This window comes from Primulina huaijiensis, unplaced genomic scaffold, assembly GCF_012295235.1.
Source record: "Primulina huaijiensis isolate GDHJ02 unplaced genomic scaffold, ASM1229523v2 scaffold39199, whole genome shotgun sequence".
In the NCBI taxonomy this organism is placed as follows: domain Eukaryota; kingdom Viridiplantae; phylum Streptophyta; class Magnoliopsida; order Lamiales; family Gesneriaceae; genus Primulina; species Primulina huaijiensis.
Genome location: NW_027359211.1, coordinates 1 through 22365, shown reverse-complemented (window position 1 = coordinate 22365; position 22365 = coordinate 1). Strand labels below are relative to the sequence as shown.

General features: G+C 36.6%; 7 protein-coding genes across 7 annotated transcripts; 4 read left to right on the top strand and 3 right to left on the bottom strand.

Moving 5' to 3' along the window:
* Positions 1 to 43: 43 nt before the first annotated feature.
* On the top strand, positions 44 to 655 carry LOC140969003 (uncharacterized; the record flags this gene model as incomplete). Its single annotated transcript, XM_073430222.1, is given in 2 exon segments — positions 44 to 315; positions 317 to 655. Coding segments are annotated over 2 exon segments (387 nt in total), but the record flags the coding sequence as incomplete, so codon positions are not given.
* Positions 656 to 2774: 2119 nt separating this feature from the next.
* On the top strand, positions 2775 to 4461 carry LOC140969004 (uncharacterized protein C594.04c-like). The gene is made up of 3 exons (XM_073430223.1): positions 2775 to 3204; positions 3308 to 3571; positions 3710 to 4461. The coding sequence occupies exons 1-3, from the start codon at positions 2983 to 2985 to the stop codon at positions 4037 to 4039; spliced, it is 816 nt and encodes a 271-aa protein (XP_073286324.1). The 5' UTR covers positions 2775 to 2982; the 3' UTR covers positions 4040 to 4461.
* Positions 4462 to 7089: 2628 nt separating this feature from the next.
* LOC140969005 (BOI-related E3 ubiquitin-protein ligase 1-like) lies at positions 7090 to 8736 on the bottom strand. The gene is made up of 2 exons (XM_073430224.1): positions 8235 to 8736; positions 7090 to 7777 (listed from the first exon to the last, which is right to left on the bottom strand). Exons 1-2 carry the CDS (start codon positions 8517 to 8519, stop codon positions 7268 to 7270), a joined length of 795 nt encoding a protein of 264 aa, XP_073286325.1. The 5' UTR covers positions 8520 to 8736; the 3' UTR covers positions 7090 to 7267.
* Positions 8737 to 10333: 1597 nt separating this feature from the next.
* On the top strand, positions 10334 to 16901 carry LOC140968999 (uncharacterized). Its single transcript, XM_073430217.1, has 3 exons — positions 10334 to 10622; positions 15656 to 16070; positions 16173 to 16901. The coding sequence occupies exons 1-3, from the start codon at positions 10542 to 10544 to the stop codon at positions 16709 to 16711; spliced, it is 1035 nt and encodes a 344-aa protein (XP_073286318.1). The 5' UTR covers positions 10334 to 10541; the 3' UTR covers positions 16712 to 16901.
* Positions 10619 to 13249, top strand: LOC140969001 (uncharacterized). The gene is made up of 2 exons (XM_073430220.1): positions 10619 to 12363; positions 12462 to 13249. Exons 1-2 carry the CDS (start codon positions 12321 to 12323, stop codon positions 12995 to 12997), a joined length of 579 nt encoding a protein of 192 aa, XP_073286321.1. The 5' UTR covers positions 10619 to 12320; the 3' UTR covers positions 12998 to 13249.
* A 150-nt stretch (positions 16902 to 17051) lies between the features above and the next one.
* LOC140969000 (rac-like GTP-binding protein 5) lies at positions 17052 to 19542 on the bottom strand. The gene is made up of 7 exons (XM_073430219.1): positions 19132 to 19542; positions 18376 to 18463; positions 18180 to 18289; positions 18034 to 18097; positions 17623 to 17687; positions 17478 to 17543; positions 17052 to 17394 (listed from the first exon to the last, which is right to left on the bottom strand). Exons 1-7 carry the CDS (start codon positions 19228 to 19230, stop codon positions 17296 to 17298), a joined length of 591 nt encoding a protein of 196 aa, XP_073286320.1. The 5' UTR covers positions 19231 to 19542; the 3' UTR covers positions 17052 to 17295.
* Positions 19543 to 20615: 1073 nt separating this feature from the next.
* Positions 20616 to 21275, bottom strand: LOC140969002 (uncharacterized). Its single transcript, XM_073430221.1, has one exon. The coding sequence runs from the start codon at positions 21273 to 21275 to the stop codon at positions 20616 to 20618; it is 660 nt and encodes a 219-aa protein (XP_073286322.1).
* Between the last annotated feature and the right edge of the window lie 1090 nt (positions 21276 to 22365).

The following is a 22365-nucleotide window of genomic DNA, read 5'->3' as shown; positions in this document are numbered from 1 at the left end:
TTTTCGGGTTTATTATCTCAAATTCCGCACGTGGGACCAACAGAAAAGACACAAATCTGTTGCAAAAGCAGTGGGAGAGTACCAGTATCCATGTAAAGAAAAGTTTGCAAAATACAAAGACGAGCTTTCAAATGGCGTATGGGGTTACTGGGAGCTTGGGGCTTGGAAACCTCTCGGTATCAGTGCACGTGGCCGAGCTAACCTCCGCAAGGAAGCCCTTCTGGCTGGAGCAGATTGGCCCTACGATCCAGAGAGGTAGGAGATGAAGACCAAAAGGAAAGGACATAAGGTTGATAGATTGGCTGCTGAAAAAAGAGACAGCTGAATTAATGGAAGCCATGCCTCAGATGTTGGCGGACTATAGGAAGAGAAATTGGGAGAGGAAGATGAAAGCAGAAGACGAGGCTGCTAAAAAGGCCGTTCAGGAGTAGGTTGGACTTATTCCATTTTCACTGCTTTTTATTGGATGTCTTTTTGGTTTAGTATCATGATGATGTTGAATTTATATTTAAATGTGCCGAATAAATAATTGTTGAGGTCCTATCAAATAGACTACTAGAAATGGTGTCTTGAACTTGGAAATGTTACTGATTTACGACTCGTTTGATTGTTTTAGCGTATTCTTATGAGATCAGAGATTTGCTGATTCAGCCAATATCTTGTGGTTTGGCTCCAGACTAATGGTTTTGTGAAGAACTTGTTACATCCAAGTCTTCAAAAGTGCAACTGCAGATCACCCCAAATCTTAGGGGTGATCTTGTAGCTCGTGGTATGTGAATGTGTGTGCATGACATGTCAACATATGTCAGATATGATCAGGGTGTCCAAAAAACTGGAAGTTCAAAAACCTGGTGCATGTGTTTCAAACAAATTTGTTGATTAAGCCTAATCCTGGATTTCTTATTGTCCTGATAATTTTTACAGCAAGTTAATAAGGTGTAATCACTGTCTTATGCAGGCAAAGTCGAGCTTATTAGGTCAGTTTTGCAAGGAATATAATGTTTTTTGCCATCTATCTTGCCCGTCCCATATGGGATTATTGATAAAATCTATATAACGTGTCGATCATTTTCTGGAATAGCATCCGTCCATCTATTTTTCTTAGTTGATTGAATGACTCAAAATACTACTGGCTTATTTTAGGAGCATTTGTTTTGTTTGTTAGTGAGTCTTTCAAGTTTCTATATTGAACAAGTCAATAAGTTAGTAGTCATTAGTTTCAGGTACAGTATCTAGTTGTGGGTTTATGGTCCTTGTTTCTAGCATTTTTTGTTGTTCCAGTACTATTTACTATTCGGTTGTACTCAACATTTTATATGAAATGCAGTCAATAAGCAAACGCTTTCATCTGTATATTGTCTCTCAACCTTTATTATCAAAATATTTTTCCTTATTCACCAACATTTTTGTCAAGCATGTGTTAACCGAAAAATGAGGGTGGTGTCGGTCTTCGTGATTTAAAATACTGGAACAAAGTCCTCCTGGTGTTCTTGTTGTCTGAACCTTGGCCCCATGAAACTCTAATCCTCCACTAGTCTAGGAACTCCCCGAAATTAAAGATCAAAATTATATCTTTAGCTGGCTGGAGTCTGAATTCCATCTCTTTTGGAATCATGGTTTTAACGTGGCTGTTGATATTTTATATGGACTACTTATTTGACGCATAAAGCACATCAACTGATTCAGGCCTTTAGAATCTGGTATCCTTGTTGCACCCCATAAGAGTCCATTTTCTTGGCTAGCTTGTAACGCAAGGGCATCAATTAATTTATTAGGGACGGACTATCTCATGTAGTCATGTTCGACATAAAATTTATTTTTTGTACGTTATAGCAGATGAATCTAATTCACACTTTGTGTTTTTGGCTGCGGCTTCAGCTCCTCAATTTAGCGTCACAATAGAAACTGGTTAATTATCAGTTCGTAGGGCAATTATCTACCCTGGAAAGTGCACTTAAAAATTATACGAAAAAGCATTCACCCGATCGTTCGTCCGCATTGGCTAAGCATGACTTTTAACATTTTTTATCAACGAGAAGTAGAAGGATGCTCGATGATGGGATTCTTCCGTTCTCATGTTATATGTAAAATCAAGACTCACGTCTACACTTGTATATGTGCATCGAATTACTGGGCATGCTCAGTGTAGCTAAACATATTTTTCAGTGATGTAAGTAATAAAGCAACAATTATTCGAATAGTGTGACTACTCAGAATCATAAATAAATGTGATTTCGAAAATTTTACTTGTGAAGAGATTTCAGGAACTTTTACAGCTGTAAATTAATTTAAGTGATCATTATCCAAACATGAAGCATGCCTCCGATCATTACTAACTACAATTATTATTTATTACAGGCCACTAAACAAAGATATAATTTACTGACCCTTTGCGCCAAAGTTTGCATGCTTCGACGCGGATTCTTCGACTTTTGCAAGCAATACCATAATTAGGTGGGGTTCTTCTCAATTAGTTGCATCAATGGAATAAAGGCGTTTCATACTTAATATTATTATTATCAATGTCATCTTCACACTAATTTTTATTACACAAACTCCACTTTATCCTTATTTTCTTCGTAAAGTGGAGTATGATTAGTAAAAATGGAGTGAAATAATATCGATCGATTTAATCCCACATAAGGCCTACAAATAATAAATATTATTTCACTCCATTTTTACTTATCAAATCGATAATAGAATTAGATTTTTTAAAAAAAAAAACAAAACAAAAAAACAATTTGGATTTATGCATTATTTTTTGTTGAAAAATAATGTCTTCCAGAAAAATGGCACGCATAATTTTTTTAGGATAATTTGAGCGATGAATTTTCTAAAATCTAAAATAATAGGAATGAATTCTAAATTTTGAAACGTAGGTCGCGACTCATTTTTGCGAACGTCGAGTCCAAAGCAAATGCTTATATATTGGACTAACGCCTCGAAATTTTTCACAGTCGAACATGGCCGTGGCGAGTAGTGATGCTCTTGCTCGTGGCAATTAACTTGAGAAACGCGCTGATCGCGGTTACCGCTCCTCTGCCCTCGATTCTCTTCTATCTTTCCTTCCTTCGTCAATCCAATTCTCTTTCTCCCCTCTATATTTGGTGCTATCACCACCCTCTCCTGTTAGCTTTCATTCTCTTCTTCCTCAACATCAGCCTCCTTTTCTGGGTTGTGGGACTCCTCCAAAACAGCCACTGGGTGGGTATCTTTATAGTTCATTTATCCTTGCATGCAATTATAAGTGATGGTTTATAGTTTGATTTGTTTTATGGTGAACTGTAATGTAAATGGGCTGTTGCAGATGATATACTTGTACTGGACGGCGATACCCGTGATGCTCGTGTATTACTTTTCCTCTCACCCGTTAGCTGAGAGTAACGTCTGGAGGTCCAGGCTCGTGATCTTTCTGACGTCGGTTTGGTGCATTAGGCTCAGCCACAGCTACTTGCGCCGAGAAAGGTGGCAGTTTGGTGCTCGAGAAGATTGGAGATTTACTGATATGAGGAAACAGTATGGCGAGAACTGGTGGTGGGCTTCCTTGTTATCTATCTACCTTTCGCAGCAGGTAATCATCATATTAACCAGTTTCTTAATTATGATGCCACATTTAAATCTTTTGTGTGGATTTGTTTAACTGTAATATACTGCTCATGTATTGCCAGAACGGAAATTTATATGATATTTGCAACTTCTGCTGCTGCAGGTTTTTCTGTTGGGTAATTGCTTGCCTTTGTATGTAGTTCACTCAAAAAACAAGCAATTGAATATCTGGGATTTTGCTGCTGCATTAGTGTGCTTGGCTGGTGTAACTGTTGCCTATTTTGCAGACACGCAACTTCACCATTTCGTTATTAGAAATGACAGGCTGAAACAACTTGGTCAGCCGTTAGTGCCGATTCTTGATGAAGGTTTGTGGCATTACTCGCGACACCCGAACTATTTTGGCGAGCAGTTGTGGTGGTGGGGACTTGTGATCTTCGCCTGGAACTTGGGTTGTGGTTGGACTTTTTTTGGTGCACTGATGAACAGCTAGAGTCTCGCATATGTCACTATTCTTGTGGAGCAACGAATGGCGAAACAACAGTACAGAGCGGAAGCGTACAGTTGCTATCAAAAGGAAACATCGGTCTGGATACCCTGGTTCAAGAAATCATTAGCAAGAAAGGAGAAGGAAATATGATTCATGGCCTGGTGTGATTGTTAAATGATGTGCTTTATAAATGTGAGTTCAATTGTTCATAGTTTCACCTCTTGAACCACGTAGCCGCTTGTGTCCTCCGTTTTTACTTTTTTAGGAAAATAGTGTCTTTTGAACGTTCGCCAAAAACAAACTTTCTTCCATTTAGTGCCATGTGAATGTAGCCGGCAAAAATATTCCTCAGTCTGTGCCCCCTGTATAGGCTGTGAATACTGATTTACCGAGCCAATTCTTATCGAATTATATCGAGTATTCAATTTGAGTTTCACGCAAATATCATTTGGAAATAGTTTTTTTTTTTTTAACATATTTCGAAGTAGTTGGCATTATGATAGAGTTCATATGTGAAAAATGAAATATTATAGCTTATTTCCAGCATCCAGTAGAGAACTTTAGCAAGAGATGAATAAGCATTCGACCATTACAGTGGTGTGAATAAAGTAAAGTTGGTGGCAACATTTAATGGTGGTAGGTGAAATTGATTAAATTTTAACTGCATCTTCAAAACCATAGCCGTGTTGAGACCATGAAATCGTACAGAAGTTGCTTGGGTTCAGACTAGGAATTATAGATGCATTCCTTGTCAATTCTATCATCACGAGTTCTCAATTTTCTCTCTCGTTTTATAGTATTTGATGTCGAAGGGTCTTCGCGAGATCTTGTCTTTCAGAGTTGTATCAAAAGAGGACACAGATATCCAACAAGTTAGCATATCATTTAAAAGAACAGAATACCAGAAATGCTAATGTGTTGAACAGTACTGAATCATTAATCCATTTTGACACATAAAATGGCACTAATAATACACTTTCAAGTTGGTACAAGTCATGTTTTTTTCATCTCAGACTCTAGCAGTGAATATAGTTGTAGCTCAATATGTAGTTCATATCCTTAAATTTCAATTTTTCAACCAATCATGCACGGATGTACATATGAAAAATATGTCGTTGATCCGAGATCAAATGCTTCCACCAAATGATGCATGCGCACCAAGTAGGTTGCCTAACGGGGTTGATCCACTCATAAATTGAACCGATACATTTTAGCTTCACAAGAGATGCTTTTAATTTGTAACTAAAAGAAAAAGAATTGAAGTTATCAAATTTTAAGTTTTCCACCTTTTTGCTCTTATTTTGGCCTTCAACTTTTCACAAGAGTCCAAGAAAATTTGATTCTGCCCTTGTGACTTATATTTCATTCTCACATACATTTTAGAATCAACACTGATCAACTAGAGTAGCTAAGAAAAAGAAAGAACTAGACATGAACAAATAAAGCATATCACAGAATCACCCAAAAAAGAGCACGTTGCATGAGAACAGTACAAACTTATTCCGCAGTGCACTCTGCTTTTGGTGCCCTTTCACCAAAATGTGGAAAGATATCACCAAAACAGTAACAAATTTGTCCCCATTATTATTACTGCACTCCCCCTTTTAATCAATGAAATAAAGTTGTTTGGTTGCCTTGAATCTTCCGTGGTTGAGGTAGAGTCCAGTGCAGTGGAGGTGGCAGATTCAAGTACTCTGCCAAGCTTCAGTGGAGGCAGAGGATAGCTGCTATTGGCCGTTTCATTTCAACAGATATTTCTTTTACTGCCACCTACAGCAAAGTTTTATTACTGCATACAATATCAATAATAACATGGCTAATTCGAAACCAACAAATGGGATGACTGGCCGTATGACGGGTCAAATATGGTGGCCTTACTGTTTATTTCCTTTATAAATTTATATATTTTTATATTACAAATATATATAGAAATCAGAAATTTGATTTATGTAATTTTATTCATTATTAATTATTACCGAAAATTCGATATGCTTAAGTTTCGATACGGTATCGGTAAAATACTGTCATATCGAAAGTATATATAAAAAAATTCATTCTCTTGTAATTTCAAGGTCACTGATCACCAATACTAAACAAATCCCTCAAGAGAGTCAAATAGACCAAAAAAGATATATACAAAACAAATCCATCAAGACAATAAACACCAACTGCAACATGTGTCTTGAGATACAAGACATCAATGAACACCAAAAAATTTCAACCGCAACATGTGCGACTTCTTCATCTACTATCTTTGCAACAATGTGTGAGATATTGTGATTTCTGAAACCCGTCAGCTTTTTACAAGTCGAGGCCTAACATCTCGTCCTCTAGCCAGCTGTAAGGTTAGGCGACAGAGATAAAATTTCTCAACAGTTTAAATTCTAAACTATGAGTCGAGTTGCTTAACTGAACTTTGATTTGGACTATTCCAACATGATGAGTCCAAACAAAAGTTAAATTCCTTATTTTTGTAAGGTATCGATATATATCATTTTATACCAAAAAAAACCTTATATGTTTTTAAATTTAAGTTTTAACTTTATTATTTAAAAATATTATATATTTTTTAATTTATATATATTATTTCGGTATTTCGACATCTACCAAAAATTTCAAATTTCATACCATTATCGTACCGAATAATTCGGTATCGGTACCATACAGTACCAAAAAATTTCGATAAATTCGGTATTTTTCAATACGATAACTTCGATATACCGTAAATTCGATATTTTTTCCTCACCTCTGTACTTGATGCCGAAATACACTATCAGCAATCATCCATCTTCTAAAATACTATGTGACACTTGTTTGGTGTTCTAGCTATATTTCACACTTCGAAAACTTTTTGTCTCCCCGATCGACATAGTGTTCTTTTTTTTTTCACGATAACATAATATCGATATGTGTAGTTACTTATTAGAGACTTGTTTCAAATCGTACACGAACAACACATGATTATTGCTTCCATGATTTCTTTGGTCTACTAATCCAATTGCAGCAAGTGTATTTTGATTTTAGCCCAAATCTTAATAAAAATTTACTTTATCCCTGGTTCTCGAATTTTATCCCGTTTGATTTATAGGCACATATCCATTGAATTTTGGGTCAATGCTACCACAAAAATCCTGCAATTGAAGTCTCGGCGTTACAAAAAACAAAACAAAATATCCTAATCAGTTCAGTTGAGTTCACATCCACCACCTTCCTTTTCCAACTTTTCTTGGTTCAGAATTTTGCAGGCTTCTGTAGGCCAAGGAACACCTCTAAACTCGCCTCTTTCGCTGTTCCACACACTGGACAGAGCCCCAAAAGTGGCTCACACGCCGTGCAGCAACACAGGTGCTTGCAAGGGAACAAAACAACACACGATCTTCGAGCTTCGCATAATTTGCAACCAATGTTTCTAATATCTTCTTCTGTCTTTCCCATCTCCTTTGTGCTGCTGCTGCTGGAGGAAGAATCACAAAGTGAATACTCTTTCAGTCTGAATTGTTTCAGGTTGTTGTTGAGGTCAGAGACAATGGCTTCTTTTTCTGTGGCCTTTGTCTCCCAGGCTTTGGCTTCCATTTCTGCTCTTCGCAAGAAATCTTGGAGCTCTATCGCTTTGTTTCTTGCATTGCTTAGTTGTTCATCTTTTTTCTGCATTATGAACTTGATTCTGGATTCGTAGTGTTTGTGTAGCACAACAGCTTGTTTCCGAGTGGCTTCTTGCATGAGTGATCTCAAATTCTGATTCTGTCCCATCATATGTATAAAACAAGAATTCGATTAGGGTTGACTGATTTTCTATTAAAATTGCCCGACCGCGCAATAATAATCGGTGAAATTGTAGAGATGATGAAGATTTAACGTAGTTGGTCAAATAAAAATTTTAAAATCTGAAAAATATAGGAAGAGAAATTAGACATGAAATAAAATATGTCTTCCCACTTGTTGCTGGGCTCGACTGGTCCTATAAATAGTAAATTTGCTACAAATATACAAAATCATCTCATATCGTACGAAAGCAAACCTCCCCAACCAAATTTGCAGTCCCCATGCAACTAAAATTGTATATTATAGACATAATAAACTTTAATATTGACGCTCGCGGAGTAATCTACTCATAGAAATGTTTCAAACCAGAACTACTTTTCTCTTGATAAAGTGATTTTTTTGTTTAATCAAGAATCAAAATGAGAGTTTTACGTACCTCCAACTGAAGAAACCAATTCATTTCAAGGTTTTGCCTCTCAGCTTCAGAGGACAAACATTGCAGGAACTCCATAGAAAGAATCTCAGAGGAAGAAACAACAGCTTGATTATCACAAGAACCTAACGCTGGAAGCATAACTCCTTTCCTCTGCACATCATGACCCATTATTTCTTGAAAACAAAGGCCATCTTCGAACCGCATAACCCCATCCTGTGACCCGCACCCGAAAAATGATCCATAGCCCATATTCTCGAAGGATAGAAAATCAGCCTGAACAGGCATAATACTCCCTCGTAAGTTTTAACCCCCCAGCAAAAGCTCAACAGAATCAAGAAAGAGGCAAAACAGGAGCTGCCCTTTTGTAAAGACTAAAGACGAGCTCTTTTTGTGGATACAAGTGCTAAAGTTGGTACTGCAACATGGAAACAAGATGGAGTAGGTTAAAAGCTAGAAACTTGATCTTTCTTGTTACATCAGAAGAGACGCATGACATATACTTTCTCTCTAAAACCATATTTATGTGAAATGGGCATAAATTTTGGCTGATTTGTTGCTTTAGGTAGTGGTTTTTGTGAAAGAGAGCAGCATGAAAGGAACCTTTCTCGGGTAAGAATCTGTCTTTATATAGAGGTTACCATAAATGTGACAAGTTTTAATATCCAAGAGGGATTAAATTACTACGATTTAATTGGGGAGCATTAAATGGAAAATTGAAACTTTACGGGGACTCTCTTATTACGACGAAACAAATATATTTAAATATTTTTCTTATATTTAAAGAGAAGTTGGTGAAAAATCACCAATTAAAACATTTCTTTGGGTTCACTCCCACCGACAAAATTATGGTACACATCATGTGGAAATGTGGTACACTTCATGTGAAAATGTGATACTAAAAAAGTACTCAGGAACTGAACACAAAAAAAAAAACGACGGCTGGAACTGAAAACCAATTTCCCGTATCTTTTAACTATATATACGGTAGGGAGGGCAGAAAAGAGGGGGAACGTGGAAATGTACAAAATAAGATAAAGATTAGGTACATCAAACAAAATTAAAAAAGGGGAGGCGTACAAATACAGATTTTGTGACAGGCCACAGTACAGTTGACCTTTCGCTGTTCAGTCCGCAGTTACTGTACTCGACTTGGTTACATATTGATGGGCTATTTGCATTTTTACTTCTGATCATTTATAATTCATTATTTATAGTCTATAATATATATATATATATATATAATTTTTCTGTCTACGTTTTTTTCAGGATTCTCTGTTGTTGGGCAAATGGACAATAAAAAAATGTTTTTTTTTTAAAAAGTAGTTTTTTTTTTATTTAAAATTTTATTTTTGAATTTTTAAATAAAAAAATATTTTTTTTATCTTTTAGGAATATAAGAAATAATCCAATTTTCAAAAATAATAATAAAAAAATTGAACTAGTCGAAAAAAACGTAGAGTTTTTTCAGAAAAATTATAGCTTCACACATTATATAAATAATTATATATGTTTGAAGTCAAAATTTAAACATAGTAAGATTTGAGTATGAAAATTATTCAAATTTATAACTTAAATAAAATCGAAAAATAAATTTAATAATATCCAAGAATTGGCAAAAAGTTGTGTGAGACGGTCTCACGTCACGGGTCGTATTTGTGAGAGGAATATCTTATTTGGGTCATCCATGAAAAAATATTACTTTTTATGCTAAGATTATTAATTTTGATTGTGAATATGAGTAGAGTTGACCCGTCTCACAGATTAAGATCCGTGAGACGGTCTCACATGAGACCCACTCCCAAAAATTAGGTCGGAATAAATTTGTGAAATTAATATGATAAAATTCGAATTATATTATGTGATTGTAATTGGATTGGCTGTTGAAACCCAAACCAAAAGGTAAGCAAAACTAATAGCTTTTATTGAGCTTGTGTTGATTCAAGCCCAAACATAAAATAATAAGGTTGTGATCCAACAGCAGGAGGAGACGTGTCGAAAATAAAAGATTGAGTTAAGGGTAAAGTCGTCATAACATAAGACCGCGTCAAAATCGGAGACTCCACGCCTATATATACCCCCTCGAAATCTGCCGTAGCACTCGTTTTTTGAGATTGGCTGGTTTCCTTAGGTTTTCGTATTTTTGCGGCTCCGTAGCCCTAGTATTCTCCGAGATCTGTGAATTTTACATACAATTTTCAAATAATACCTAAATATTTTTCGTAGATCTGCTGGCCTAGTAGTTTGTCCGTCACCGATAATTATTTTTCTTTTCTTTCTTTGTCAAATCTTCGATTCGGTCTTGAAGGTATGTCTCGGTGCTTTCCGTACCCACCCCCTGGGTATACACCGAGCAGAGCCAGCAAAGAGGCTTTGATCGAATCGATTAAGGTTGGTTGGACCGAAAACCCTGATTGATGTGTACACATGGGCATGACTCCTCGTCGATTTAATTTTTCGGGGTTTGGGGCAGTTCTTTATGTATGGGGTAAAGATGCTAATATAGAGAATCTGGAATCGTTGTTTTGATGTCGTGTTTTTTCTGTGTTAAAATTATTTTTCAAATTCTTACGACGGTAGATCTGATTGTGACCTTTTTTTTCCAGAATTTAGTCCAAAAATAAATATTTTTTTGTTTTTCTGATCAAGAATTGGTTATTAAAATCAATTATAATTCTATTTCTAATCGAGATTCCATGGTTATTATAATCAATGATAAAATCTATTTCTAATCAAGATTCTTAGAGTCCTTGTCGATATGGGGATAACAATTTTGGTCCAAGAAGTGGACTAGGAGTAGTTTGATTTGACATACTCGTTGTTACTGTATGTTAAGAGAAAGTTTACCAGTTTCTTGAGTTTCTGGATGATCACAGTTGTTTTACGAGTGCATGTTCAATTTCAGTACTCTGTACATGTGAGAACAACCTTGAATGAACAGTCTATTGGTTCTGCTGTTACTTTGCAGTGTTTTATGTTGGTTGTCAAACTTGAAAAATACGAGTAACAAGGTTATGTAATGAGGCTTGAGTCTTCTTGGTGTCATTTGAAATGCCTCTGCTTCAAAAAAAATTTAGCTCAATAAGGCTTGTTTTATTTTACTCGTGTAAACTTTGATTATTTTTTTTGAGACAATTCTCTGCATGTTCATGAAGCCTCATTTAATTTTGCAGTCACTTCAAAATGGTCAGCTATAAGTCTGTAAATTTATTTTGAGGAACATTTTTTGAGTTTCCTGTGAAGTTTGACTTATTTGTTTGACAATTATCAGCTAGCATGTTCATTTAACCTCATTTAATTTTGTGGTCCTGTTCGAAAGAGTCACTAAGTAGTAAATTTTTTTAAAGAACCAATATACAAGTGTCTCAAGTTGATGTTTTCTTCTAAACCATGTCTTATTAATTTTGCTAAAAATTGAAAATTTCCAATGACCTTTACATTCTCACTCATTGCTAAAAGGCAAAGATTATTTAGTTCCCTAGAATAGTTGTGATATCGCATAGATGACTTCTTTGGGCTGGAACACCAGACTTGTAAATCTATTAACCATGTTGCTAAAATGATGTCATGCTAAACTTAATTATGTAATGGTTACTGTTGGGAATGATCATCAAGCTGCGGTCTAAGTTCATTACATGCCCAATTGGCACCAAATTCTAAAACTGTTATTTTGGTGCTCCAAAGCTCCGAAAGGAATTGGAGAAAACCAAGGCACAAAATAAACAGGAGGAGAAAACAAAGGCACAAAATAAACAGGAGGAGAGAAGGGTGAAGAAAGATGAACGGAAGAAGAGGAAAGATGAGAAGAATGAGAAAGGGAAACTCACAGATGAAAAGACTGATCCGAATTCAAAGAAGAGAAGGAAGAGAGAAGAGGGAAGGGAGGAGAAGAAACGGAGAAGGAAAGAGAGAAATGGGAAGCCTGCTCTGAATTCAAACAAGATCGACTTCCCTAATGGACCTATTGGCAAAAATATCTGGGAAAATAGTGAGCAGCTAGAAAGAAGTGATCTAACGGAGGAGCATGATCTGCCTATTTGTTTGCACTTACCCAGCACATCTTTTGAAAGCACAGAAAATAGCAGTGCTATGAAGAGGCAGTCCTCACCCGTGAATGTCATACGGGGTCTTGGTAACATTTCTCCTTCCGTGCAGAATTTCTCATGTCCTTATCAAGTGATAATTTTTGTGGGTAACACACTTATACTATATTTCATGGATGTGAAACAGGCACTATTATCAGGATACAGCTGTCGTCAAAAAAACAGAACTTGTCTGATATTTCCATAAATGAACAACAGCTCTGCTCAACATCTGGGAGAACTGACATTCCACCTCTGAGAAATCGGCAGCAAAACTTTTGTGCCTCAACTGAGAAAACCAGCGACTTTGTTCTGGGTGACTTCAATAGAGCCGATAAGAAGCAGATTATTTCAACTTCTGGAAAGTCTGAACCTGCTGCTCCAGCCAAAACAGGAACCCCGTTTGTCCTTGATGCTATTGAGGTTTCCAAGAAAAGCTCAAAAGCAATGCAGTACAAAAATCTAATTGAGAATTGGGTTCCACCATCGCTACGGGATGCATCTTCTAGTCCAGAGGATCTAGATTGGCTCTTCTCTAGCAAGGATCACGGCCTACCATCCGAGAGAAGACAAAAAATTGAAAATGATGTGTTCTGCTCTAGCAGCTCATCTTTACTGCAACCCCGTGCACAACTCTTGCCCGAATTTAATGTATATGCATTGCCGTTTACGGTTCCCTATTGAGTTTGCAACAATGTAAGTAGATATCAGTCATTTCTAGCTGCTGCCGGAGGAGTTTTGTAGTCGCTTCCAAGGCATTTAGCACTGATTCAACGTGGTGGTAGGATATGGTAGTGTTGACTGACGAATTAGATAAGCTGATATTTTAATTTTCGATCATTTTCAACAGTTGCAATCTTTTTTCTTTTTTGAAATTATTTGGTACTGTGAAATATGTTTTGGTTTTATTATGCAAAGACCGTGTACTTCAGTAAACATGACATCGGTGTATTAGTATACTTAATTATGCATCGTGTGTATAGTAGTATTTGGCAATTTTTAACTTTCAAGCACAAAATCGATCAATTAAAGAAAGAGAGAGAAGATCATCTCATCTTGATGCTGAATTTATAAAAGAAAAAAAAGAACAGCCGGGGGATTTGTTACAAGCAGAGGAATGCTACTGGAAACAAAGACCAAAAATATATTGGTTGGGTGTGAAAGTGACTCTAACACGAAGTATTTTCATGCAGTAGCTTCAAATAGAAAAAGGCGAAGATAGTTCGTAAATTAAGGGGATAATGGAGTATGGCGCGACAACCAAGATGTTTTACACAATGCTGTTCATAATTATTTTCAGCAATTATTTTGAGGATGAAGAGAGGCGTATGAAAACTGTGATTAACTGTGTTGGTAGCAGAATCTCGACCGAGGAAAATTCCATGCTTCTTACTTCTTTTACTGTCAAATGAGTTCAAGAAGGCATTATTTCAAACGCATCCAGATAACTCTCCCCGACCGGATGGTTTAAATGTCGTTGTTTTTCCCCTCAAAAAGCATGGTCCCATATAGGTACGGATATTTTTTAAGCTTGTTTTCATTGGATCAGATGCAATGAATTCCCAGCAAATCTAAATGAGGCCATGATTGGTCTAATTCTGAAATGTGATATGTTTCGTCAATGAAGGAGCTTCGGCCCCTGTATAAAATAATTACTGTAGTCCTCGCTAATAGGCTTAAAGTAATCCTCCCCGATCTCATCTCAAAGCACCAATCTGCTTTTGTTCCAGGCCGCTCAATTACAGACAATGTATTGGGGGCTTTTGAGTTGTGCATTACATGAAACGGAAAACTCGAGGAAAGAAAGGTAACGTAGCTTTGAAAATTGACCAAGATAAGTTGGGTTTTCTTGAAGGAGAGAATGCTGAAGCTCGGCTTTCATTCGCATTGGGTGGATATCATTATATTGTGTGTCGTCTCAGTTAAGTTTACGATCTTATTTAATGATGAAGACATTTGACCTATTAAACCTCGACGTGGACTTAGACAAGGCGCCACTTTCGCCATATCATGCCTCATCTAAACGTTGTTTATATATCTACTTATATGAAAGCGAGAATAAGTTTAATTAGGTTGGCCAGTTTAGGTACGGTTCTCGGTTAAAAGAAAAAACACGCGTCACTTCCACTACACCACAACCGATGGACANGCAGAGCCAGCAAAGAGGCTTTGATCGAATCGATTAAGGTTGGTTGAACCGAAAACCCTGATTGATGTGTATACACGGGCATGATTCCTCCTCGATTTAGTTTATCGGGGTTTGGGGCAGTTCTTTATGTATGGGGTAATACAGAGAATCTGGAATTGTCTCTTTGCTAATTGCTGTCGGCTTTTTTCTCTGTTAAAATCATCTCTCAAAATCTTATGGCGGTAGATCTGATTGTGACCCTTTTCTGAATTTGGTCAAAATTTCAATCTTTGTTTGTTTTTCTGAGCGAGAGTTATTTATAAAAATCAATTATCAATTTATTCATAATCAAGAGCACAGTATGTTTGAGAAATTTTACAAGTTTCTCGAGCTTCTGGATTGAACACAGTAGTTTTTTGAGTGCATCTTGGTCTCATTTGAAAACTCGTGTCACCATAACGAACTTAAATAATATGCGGTGATGTGCATGTCCAATATGTTCGATTGCGGGTGGTTTATTGGATTTTTACGAATGGAAATTTAATTTTAATAAAGCCACTTCGGGAAATTGATGCTGTGGATATCATGTTTTGGAAATAACCTGTTTCAAAATTTCATAGCTCAGTGAGGCTTGTTTAGTTTTACTTGTGTAAACTTTGATTATTTTTTTTTGAGACAATTCTCAGCATTTTATCAAATCTCATTTAATTTTGCATGGGTTGGCTAACTCTGAAAATTTCTTTCGAGGAACCGATTTTTATGTTTCCTGTGTAAAGTTTGATGAATTTGTTTGACAATTCTCAGAATCTTCATCTAACCTCATTTAATTGTGTGGTCATGTTCAAAAGGGTCGGCTGATTATGTAGTATTCTTTTAAAGAACCAATTTTTTAAACCGCCTCGAGGTGATGTTTTCTTCTAAACTTTGTCAATAATTTCGTTAAGAACTGAAAGTTTCGGAATTCCTACACATTCTGAATCATTGCTAAAAGGTAAAGATAGTTGTCTAGAAAAGATGTGATCTCGCATAGATGACTTATTTGAGGTTGGAACGCCAGACTTGTAAATATGCTAGCCACATTGCTAAGATGCATGATTATCTTCATGCTAGTCTTAATTATGTAATGATCACTGTTGGGAATGATCAAGCTGCGAAAGTTCATTTCATACCCAATTGGCATCAAATACTAAAACTGTTATGTTGGTGCTCCAAAGCTCCAAAAGGAACAAGAGAAAGCTAAGGCACAAAAGCAAACGAAGAAGAGAAGGGAGAAGGGAGATGAAAGGAAGGGGAGAGAAGATGAGAGTAATGAGATAAGGAAAAAGACAAATGAGAAGACTGATCTGAATTCAAAGAAGAGAAGGAAGAGAGAAGAGCGAAGGGAGGAGAAAAAAGGGAGAAGGAAAGAGAGCATTGAGAAGCCTGATCTGAATTCAAACAACTTCAGCTTCCCTAATCGACAGATTGACAAAAATATCTGGGCACATGGGGAGCAGCTACAAAGAAGTGGTCTTACTGAGGAGCATGATCAGCCTATTCGTTACTTACCCAGCAAATCTTCCGAAAGTACAGAAAATAGCAGTAAGAGGAAGAGGCCGTCCTCACCCGTTAATGTCATACGGGGTCATGGTAACTTCTCTCCTCCCTTATGGAATCTCTCATGTCCTCCCTTGTCAGTTAATCATTTTTGTGGGTAATATGCTAATACTATATTTCATGGATCTGAAACAGGCACTATTATCAGGATACCACTGTCTTCAAAGAAACGGAACTTGCCTGATATCTCGATAAATGAACAACAGATCTACTCCACATCCGAAAGAACCGACGTTCCACCTCAGAGAAATTGGCAACCAAACTTTTGTGCCTCGGCTGAGAAAACCAGCGACTTTGTTCAAGGTGACTTCGATAGAACCGATAACAAGCAGATCGTTTCAACTTCTGGTAAGTCTGAACCTGCTGGCCCAGCCAAAACACGAACCCCACCTGGCCTTGATGCTATTGAGGGTTCCAAGGAAAGCTCAGAATCACTACAGTACAAAAATCTAATTGAGAATTGGGTTCCACCATCGCTGCAAGATACACCTTTTAGTCCGGAGGATCTGGATTGGCTCATCTGTAGCAAGGATCACGGCCTTCGACCTGAGAGAAGACAAAAATTTGAAAATGATATTGTGTTCTGCTCTAGCAGCTCATCCTTATGGCAACCCCGTGCACAGCTCTTGCGCGAAATTGATTTGTATGCGTTGCCATTTACGGTTCCTTATTGAGTTTGAAACAATGTGAATAGAGATAGTCATTTGCAGCTGCTGCCTGAGAAGTTTTTGTAGTCGCCTCTTCCAAGGCATGTAGCACCGATTCAATTGGATAGCCAATGCAATGGTTATTTTCAATCATATGTATTGTATTTGACAATTTTTAACTTGTATATTATAAAATGTAGAATCAGGAGTGTTTAAATTTTATGTTAAAAACTAAAACTAAAGAATACAATATTTGGATTTATTTATGAAAACTTTTAAAGCATGCAAGCTGACAGCAACAATCAATGGACATCTCTCGACCCCCGACCAGAAAGACTCATGGCTGTTTCATAAATCATTAGTGGAATAGAAGAACAAGCCCAAACCATGACCTTTAAATTTTCTTTGGCTATCACACTTAAAAATGGTAAGGAAGCAACAAGATACATCAGAAAGGACACAGGTCAAAACCACATATATCATGAGCCTGATATTATCACGAAAAACCAAAGGAAATCCCAATGCATTAGCAAATATAATCAATCCACTAAGTTAGGGCATAGCTGCTCCAAGGCCACGACTGATCGTTCACATGGTCTCTCTTGCCTTGGTCACAAAATAGAGCAGACTTTGTTCACTTTATTCTTCTTTTTCTGCTTCGGTGGTTGCAATACTATCTTTATTGCTGCATCGAAAACAGCCTTCACGTTCTGTGAAAAAAGCATGAAATATACACCACTGTAAGAGAGTGTGGGATTTGTTTTCAAGTAAGTGCTACTGAATTAAAAGATACCTGCTGTGATTTTGAACTACACTCAATGTATATGTGGGCGCCTATTAGTTTCCTGAGTTCCTCTCCCTATATGGATATTTAAGAAACGGAGTCACGGACACAACAAGACGTTGGAGGATCAGACTAAGAGAGAGAGTTTTTTTACCTGAGATGTACTAATAGGCATGGCTCCAGGATGATCGATGAAGAATTGCTTATCATCTCTTAGATCTGTAGATCAAAATGTTACACTCAGCCAATCTTATTGTTACAAATGATGCAAAATACCATATTGGTTTAGAAACACAAGCTTCGTTGAGAATGACTGGATAAATGAGCATCAAGTAAAATTGATACATATTTATTGCATGTTCACACTTTTTCTTGCTTATGCCATTGCTTAGGTTGATTACTACCATTATTTAACCTTTTCAAACTTTTATAAACTGGCATTTAAGTTCTGCAACCATATTGTGTCACTACTATCCAGATATATCATTCAAAAGCGTGATACAAACATCAAGAAACGTACTGCTTTTTAGACCGAAAATGTTTAGTTCAATGTCAACTATCTTACCAAGCTTTGTTCCGACAAGAATTATTGGAACACCAGGAGCATAATGTCTCAACTCAGGAACCCACTAAAGATAGGTAAGAAAGGAAAGCCGCGGTCAGTTTTTTCGATACAGAATGGATGATGAAAATTCTTTAAAAGATTCTAACCTTTTTTGCAACATTTTCATAGCTGGCTTTGCTAATGAGAGAAAATGCAAGAAGAAAAACATCTGCTCCACGGTAGCTCAATGGCCGTAATCTATTATAATCCTCCTGACCTGAGGCGTATTATGTAAAACCAAAACAAAAGGGTCAAATCAAGAGAGAAAGTTATTAGATATGACAAATATGTCAAAAGAACTACCAGCAGTATCCCATAATCCTAGGTTCACTGTGCTACCATCCACGACCACATTTGCGCTGAAGTTATCGAAAACGGTAGGGACATAATCCTGTTGTACATAAGGGAAAGAGCAGAAATTGAGTTTTAGCCAATGTACAAAACCATTAACGGCCAGCACGTCTAAAGATATCATCTATACCCAAGAGCATATTTCTAAGTTACCGCAGAATCTAGAGCAAGCCAGGAAATTGAAATGAGTGGTGAATTTAAAGAAGCATTAACGGTGCCTTTGTTCAAAAATATAATTATTAGAAAGCCTTTATTTCAATCACAAAGACATCATGATATAATTATGAATGAGCGACCCCGACTGACTTAGTACTCACACCCCAATTAATCTTTTCCAACACACAACTCACAAGGAGCAACAAGCCGCAGTTGCCTTTGTGGTAACGAATCAGATTCTTGGTAACCAAAATTTTTTCAAATTAACACATATTGAAACGCAGATTCTAACAACTTAAATTACTTAAAAGGCAGCCTAAGCCAAGCACGAAAGGTAGAAACAAGAAATGTGTAGCTCCATTAAGTTTCTACCCACCCGGCCACCTCCCACTAAGCCACCACCACGGATTATGCGGTTGGATAATATTTATCTTTCATTATTGCAAATAATCAAGAATTGATACTAACATGAAGTTCTTGAAGAGAAACCCTCGAAATAAATTTGGAGTATAAAGAAAAAAGATGTTGAAAAAAAAAAGAAGCAAAACTCACCGTAGGAAATGTGTTGCTAGTATAAGAAATCAACATACAAGTTTTGCCAACAGCTCCATCGCCCACCGTCACACACTTGATGAACCTCGTTGCGCTCATTTCAACCACTCTGATCCCAGCCAAAGGAGCCTCAAGCTTCCTCTATTTTATTTTGCTTTTTTCAGAGAGTTTTGGTGGAACTAATGCTCACCATTAATGAAGCAAGCACATGGGTTGGAGTGGCTCAGATCCCAAGCGCCCATGTGCAATGGATATTCCCTGATTCAAATCCCTTGACCAAGTTGGGGATATTGTACCGGTTGTAATTTTGATGGGATTCGTTGCCGTGTCCTTGTTTGACAGCCCAAGATTGCATTAAGAAAAAATCCCAAGCATATCGTAAGTGTAAAGATATGGTAGACCACTCAACCAGTGGTCCATTCCATCTCCCGAACAAAATTCAAACATTGTAGGAGTCATTCTTCTAGCCTAACCAAACAAATGTGGTCAATTGATTCCGAGTTTAAGATTCAATTGTATTTGTCAGATATATAATTATATATTTTATGGGTAGATAATATAATTAATTTTTTATTTGAACTAAATTATTTCTTCTTTTTTTTTTTTAAAGCCATTTGTTTTGGTTGTTCGTATCACTGAATTTCTAAGCCCAGCCAAAAACAAAAAAGTTGTTATTGGGCCGCAACAGGCCCAATTATAATACGCAAAACAAAGAAAAACAAATCACGAGTGTCTCACGTTTTAAAAAAAGGGAAAAACCTTTTTTTTTTAGAGAAAAAGATTATTACCTCATACTAAAGTCATATTTAAATATATTTTTTTATCGATAAATTTTAGATGATATTATTTTTTTCAAAACCATCCTTGTTTCATTTCATTTTTACTTGAGCCTAAGGTAATTTTTTTGGGATTCTACTCTTGAAACTCGAAATTAATTTGTATGGGGTTTTCTGTTTTAGTGAATAGAGGGGAAAGATAAACGAGCTCTGCAAATTTAAATTTTTGCACGTTTTTTTATACGAACCGGTAATGGATTAGAACCTAAAATCTCTCCCGGAGAGATCAGGCAAGAGGCTTTTGACAAGTGTTTGTGGAGTATAATACAATTAAAAGGGAAACTTTGTGGTTTATTTTTTGAATTAATGGCATCTGAATTCTTAAAGAAAAGGTAGGAAAAATTCCTGTGGTAACAACATCACATCAACGTAAACATTGTTTGTATATTACATTACATAAAAGTAGGGATAATTCAACATCGAGATTCAGACCAGCTTAATATTTATTACATATACCCCAATTTTAAAAAACAATGGGGTGGTTCACAAATCACAGTTTACAGCACCAACCACAGCGAAAAAAGAAACAGAGGTAAATAAAGTAGGAGGAAGCTACTTTGCGCCACCACCATGTACAATCCCTCGTGTTCAGTTAAACAAATGGATGCTACCCACGAGCTTTTTATTTATATCAGAGCATGGAGATGGTTAGCGGAGCCGGAGAAGTCGCCGAAGATCGTCAGTGGCTCCAGTATTAATCCCCGCAGCCTCGACTTTGCAGCAGAGCTTTGGCTTCAAAGAAAACTTGGGAAAAGGCAAGCTGCTCGGCGGCGGAGATATGGCGAACACCACAGAACCTGAAAACTTGTCGGAGATGTTAGTTTCAATATTTTTATAATCATCGGGAATGATGTTACCTGGTGAGACTAAAGGTAAAGCTCTTGCAACGGTCTTGGGAAGGTGGTGACCCAAAGGAGTGGTGGATGAAATAATTATACAGTCTGAAGGTTTCGGAGGTGAAATTTTGTTCTCTTTTCTGGAAGAATTTGGCATCTTGGGGGTGAGGGGTGAGTCTCTGGTTCTATTATAGTTGCCGGTTTTCCTGTTTATAGGAGGGCAAGAGAGACCTCTGGTGGAGGCTGCGCCGCGGGGGTGAGCGGCTGGGAGAGGAAGAAGAGGTGGCTGCGCCGATGGTCGGAGAAATGGAGGGCAGGAGTGGGAAAGAAAAGGTGGCGGAGCCTGTAAAATACCAGGTTCTTGAAAATTTGAAGGCAAAAATTTCGAAAAGGAGCTATATGCTAAAGGATGGTTGATTTTCTTAGGATTTTTGTAGGGAGGAACTGTTTGATTTGGTGATCTTTGAATCATTATCGCCTCCGTTGAAATAAATATATGCAGGCAAAGCTCGAGTAATATAGAGCAGAAAATTTTGAAAAAGAAATTTTGATTTTTAGGCTGATGATCTCAAATAAAACCGGATCAGAGCCCGTCCTTTCAGCTTCGATACAGCGAAAACAAAATAAGCCAAAATTGATAGAAAGATATCAAGAACTTACAGAAAACTACAGATACGATCAATCAGTAATTAATATTGTTACATTTTCAACTTCTTCGAAAATACGGCCTCAGTGAAATTAAACCAATACAAAAACGAAAAAACAAAACTACAAAGAAATATATATATCTAACTTATTAAAGTATGGGATTTCTTCAAGTATAAAATGAAACCCAGCTGGGGTTTGGATTCTCAAGATCCGAAAGAGCAACTTTCTTGGACCCTTAGGTCCCTTTAAATAGAAAGTGATTCCTCCAACGGCTACTTTATTTTTTGACCTTTTCTTATTTTCTCTTTTTGTGTATTTTTTATATATAACTAATTTGATTTCTCAGAAATAGAATTAGTGGAACTTGAAATATTTTTTCACGAGTAATGTTTTTTTTTTTTCAATTTCTCTGTCTAGTGACAATGCTGAAAATTAATTAAAATATAAAAAATTTCCCTTTATTTCGTTTATAAATTTTTTCTTTTTAGTCTCTTTTTGATGAAATATTATTATTTGTACATGTTGAGATTGTGGCTAGCTAGGTTAATGTATTGAAAATCAAATAAAATTAAAATATTAAATATAAACTAACTCAATTATATATAATTAAGCTTTAAAAATTATTCTAAGTAATCAGTTGACCATATAACGTGACGCATGCATTCAATTAGGGACGGTATAAAATAGCAAATATCGAAAGATCAATTATACCTACTGCATGTATTCTCATGCTATTTTTTTTATTGAGTGGGTCTCATGTGAGACCGTCTCACGGATCTTAATCTGTGAGACGGGTCAACCCTACCCATATTCACAATATAAAGTAATACTCTTAGCATAAAAGTTAATACTTTTTCATGGATGACCCAAAATAATAGATCTGTCTCACAAATACGACCCGTGAGACCGTCTCA

What these genes read in the sequence shown, in the direction of transcription:
- LOC140969004 (XM_073430223.1), top strand. Translation starts at nt 2,983, where the DNA reads ATGCTCTTGCTCGTGGCAATTAACTTGAGAAACGCGCTGATCGCGGTT. An exon ending in TCCTCCAAAACAGCCACTGG is followed by an intron (nt 3,205 to 3,307) that starts GTGGGTATCTTT and finishes GGGCTGTTGCAG; the next exon opens with ATGATATACTTGTACTGGAC. An exon ending in CTATCTACCTTTCGCAGCAG is followed by an intron (nt 3,572 to 3,709) that starts GTAATCATCATA and finishes CTGCTGCTGCAG; the next exon opens with GTTTTTCTGTTGGGTAATTG.
- LOC140969005 (XM_073430224.1), bottom strand. Translation starts at nt 8,519, where the DNA reads ATGCCTGTTCAGGCTGATTTTCTATCCTTCGAGAATATGGGCTATGGA. An exon ending in ATTGGTTTCTTCAGTTGGAG is followed by an intron (nt 7,778 to 8,234) that starts GTACGTAAAACT and finishes ATGATGGGACAG; the next exon opens with AATCAGAATTTGAGATCACT.
- LOC140968999 (XM_073430217.1), top strand. Translation starts at nt 10,542, where the DNA reads ATGTCTCGGTGCTTTCCGTACCCACCCCCTGGGTATACACCGAGCAGA. An exon ending in CTTTGATCGAATCGATTAAG is followed by an intron (nt 10,623 to 15,655) that starts GTTGGTTGGACC and finishes GGTGCTCCAAAG; the next exon opens with CTCCAAAAGGAACAAGAGAA. An exon ending in TAATGTCATACGGGGTCATG is followed by an intron (nt 16,071 to 16,172) that starts GTAACTTCTCTC and finishes GATCTGAAACAG; the next exon opens with GCACTATTATCAGGATACCA.
- LOC140969001 (XM_073430220.1), top strand. Translation starts at nt 12,321, where the DNA reads ATGAAGAGGCAGTCCTCACCCGTGAATGTCATACGGGGTCTTG. An exon ending in GAATGTCATACGGGGTCTTG is followed by an intron (nt 12,364 to 12,461) that starts GTAACATTTCTC and finishes GATGTGAAACAG; the next exon opens with GCACTATTATCAGGATACAG.
- LOC140969000 (XM_073430219.1), bottom strand. Translation starts at nt 19,230, where the DNA reads ATGAGCGCAACGAGGTTCATCAAGTGTGTGACGGTGGGCGATGGAGCT. An exon ending in CTAGCAACACATTTCCTACG is followed by an intron (nt 18,464 to 19,131) that starts GTGAGTTTTGCT and finishes TATGTACAACAG; the next exon opens with GATTATGTCCCTACCGTTTT. An exon ending in AGGATTATGGGATACTGCTG is followed by an intron (nt 18,290 to 18,375) that starts GTAGTTCTTTTG and finishes AATACGCCTCAG; the next exon opens with GTCAGGAGGATTATAATAGA.
- LOC140969002 (XM_073430221.1), bottom strand. Translation starts at nt 21,275, where the DNA reads ATGATTCAAAGATCACCAAATCAAACAGTTCCTCCCTACAAAAATCCT.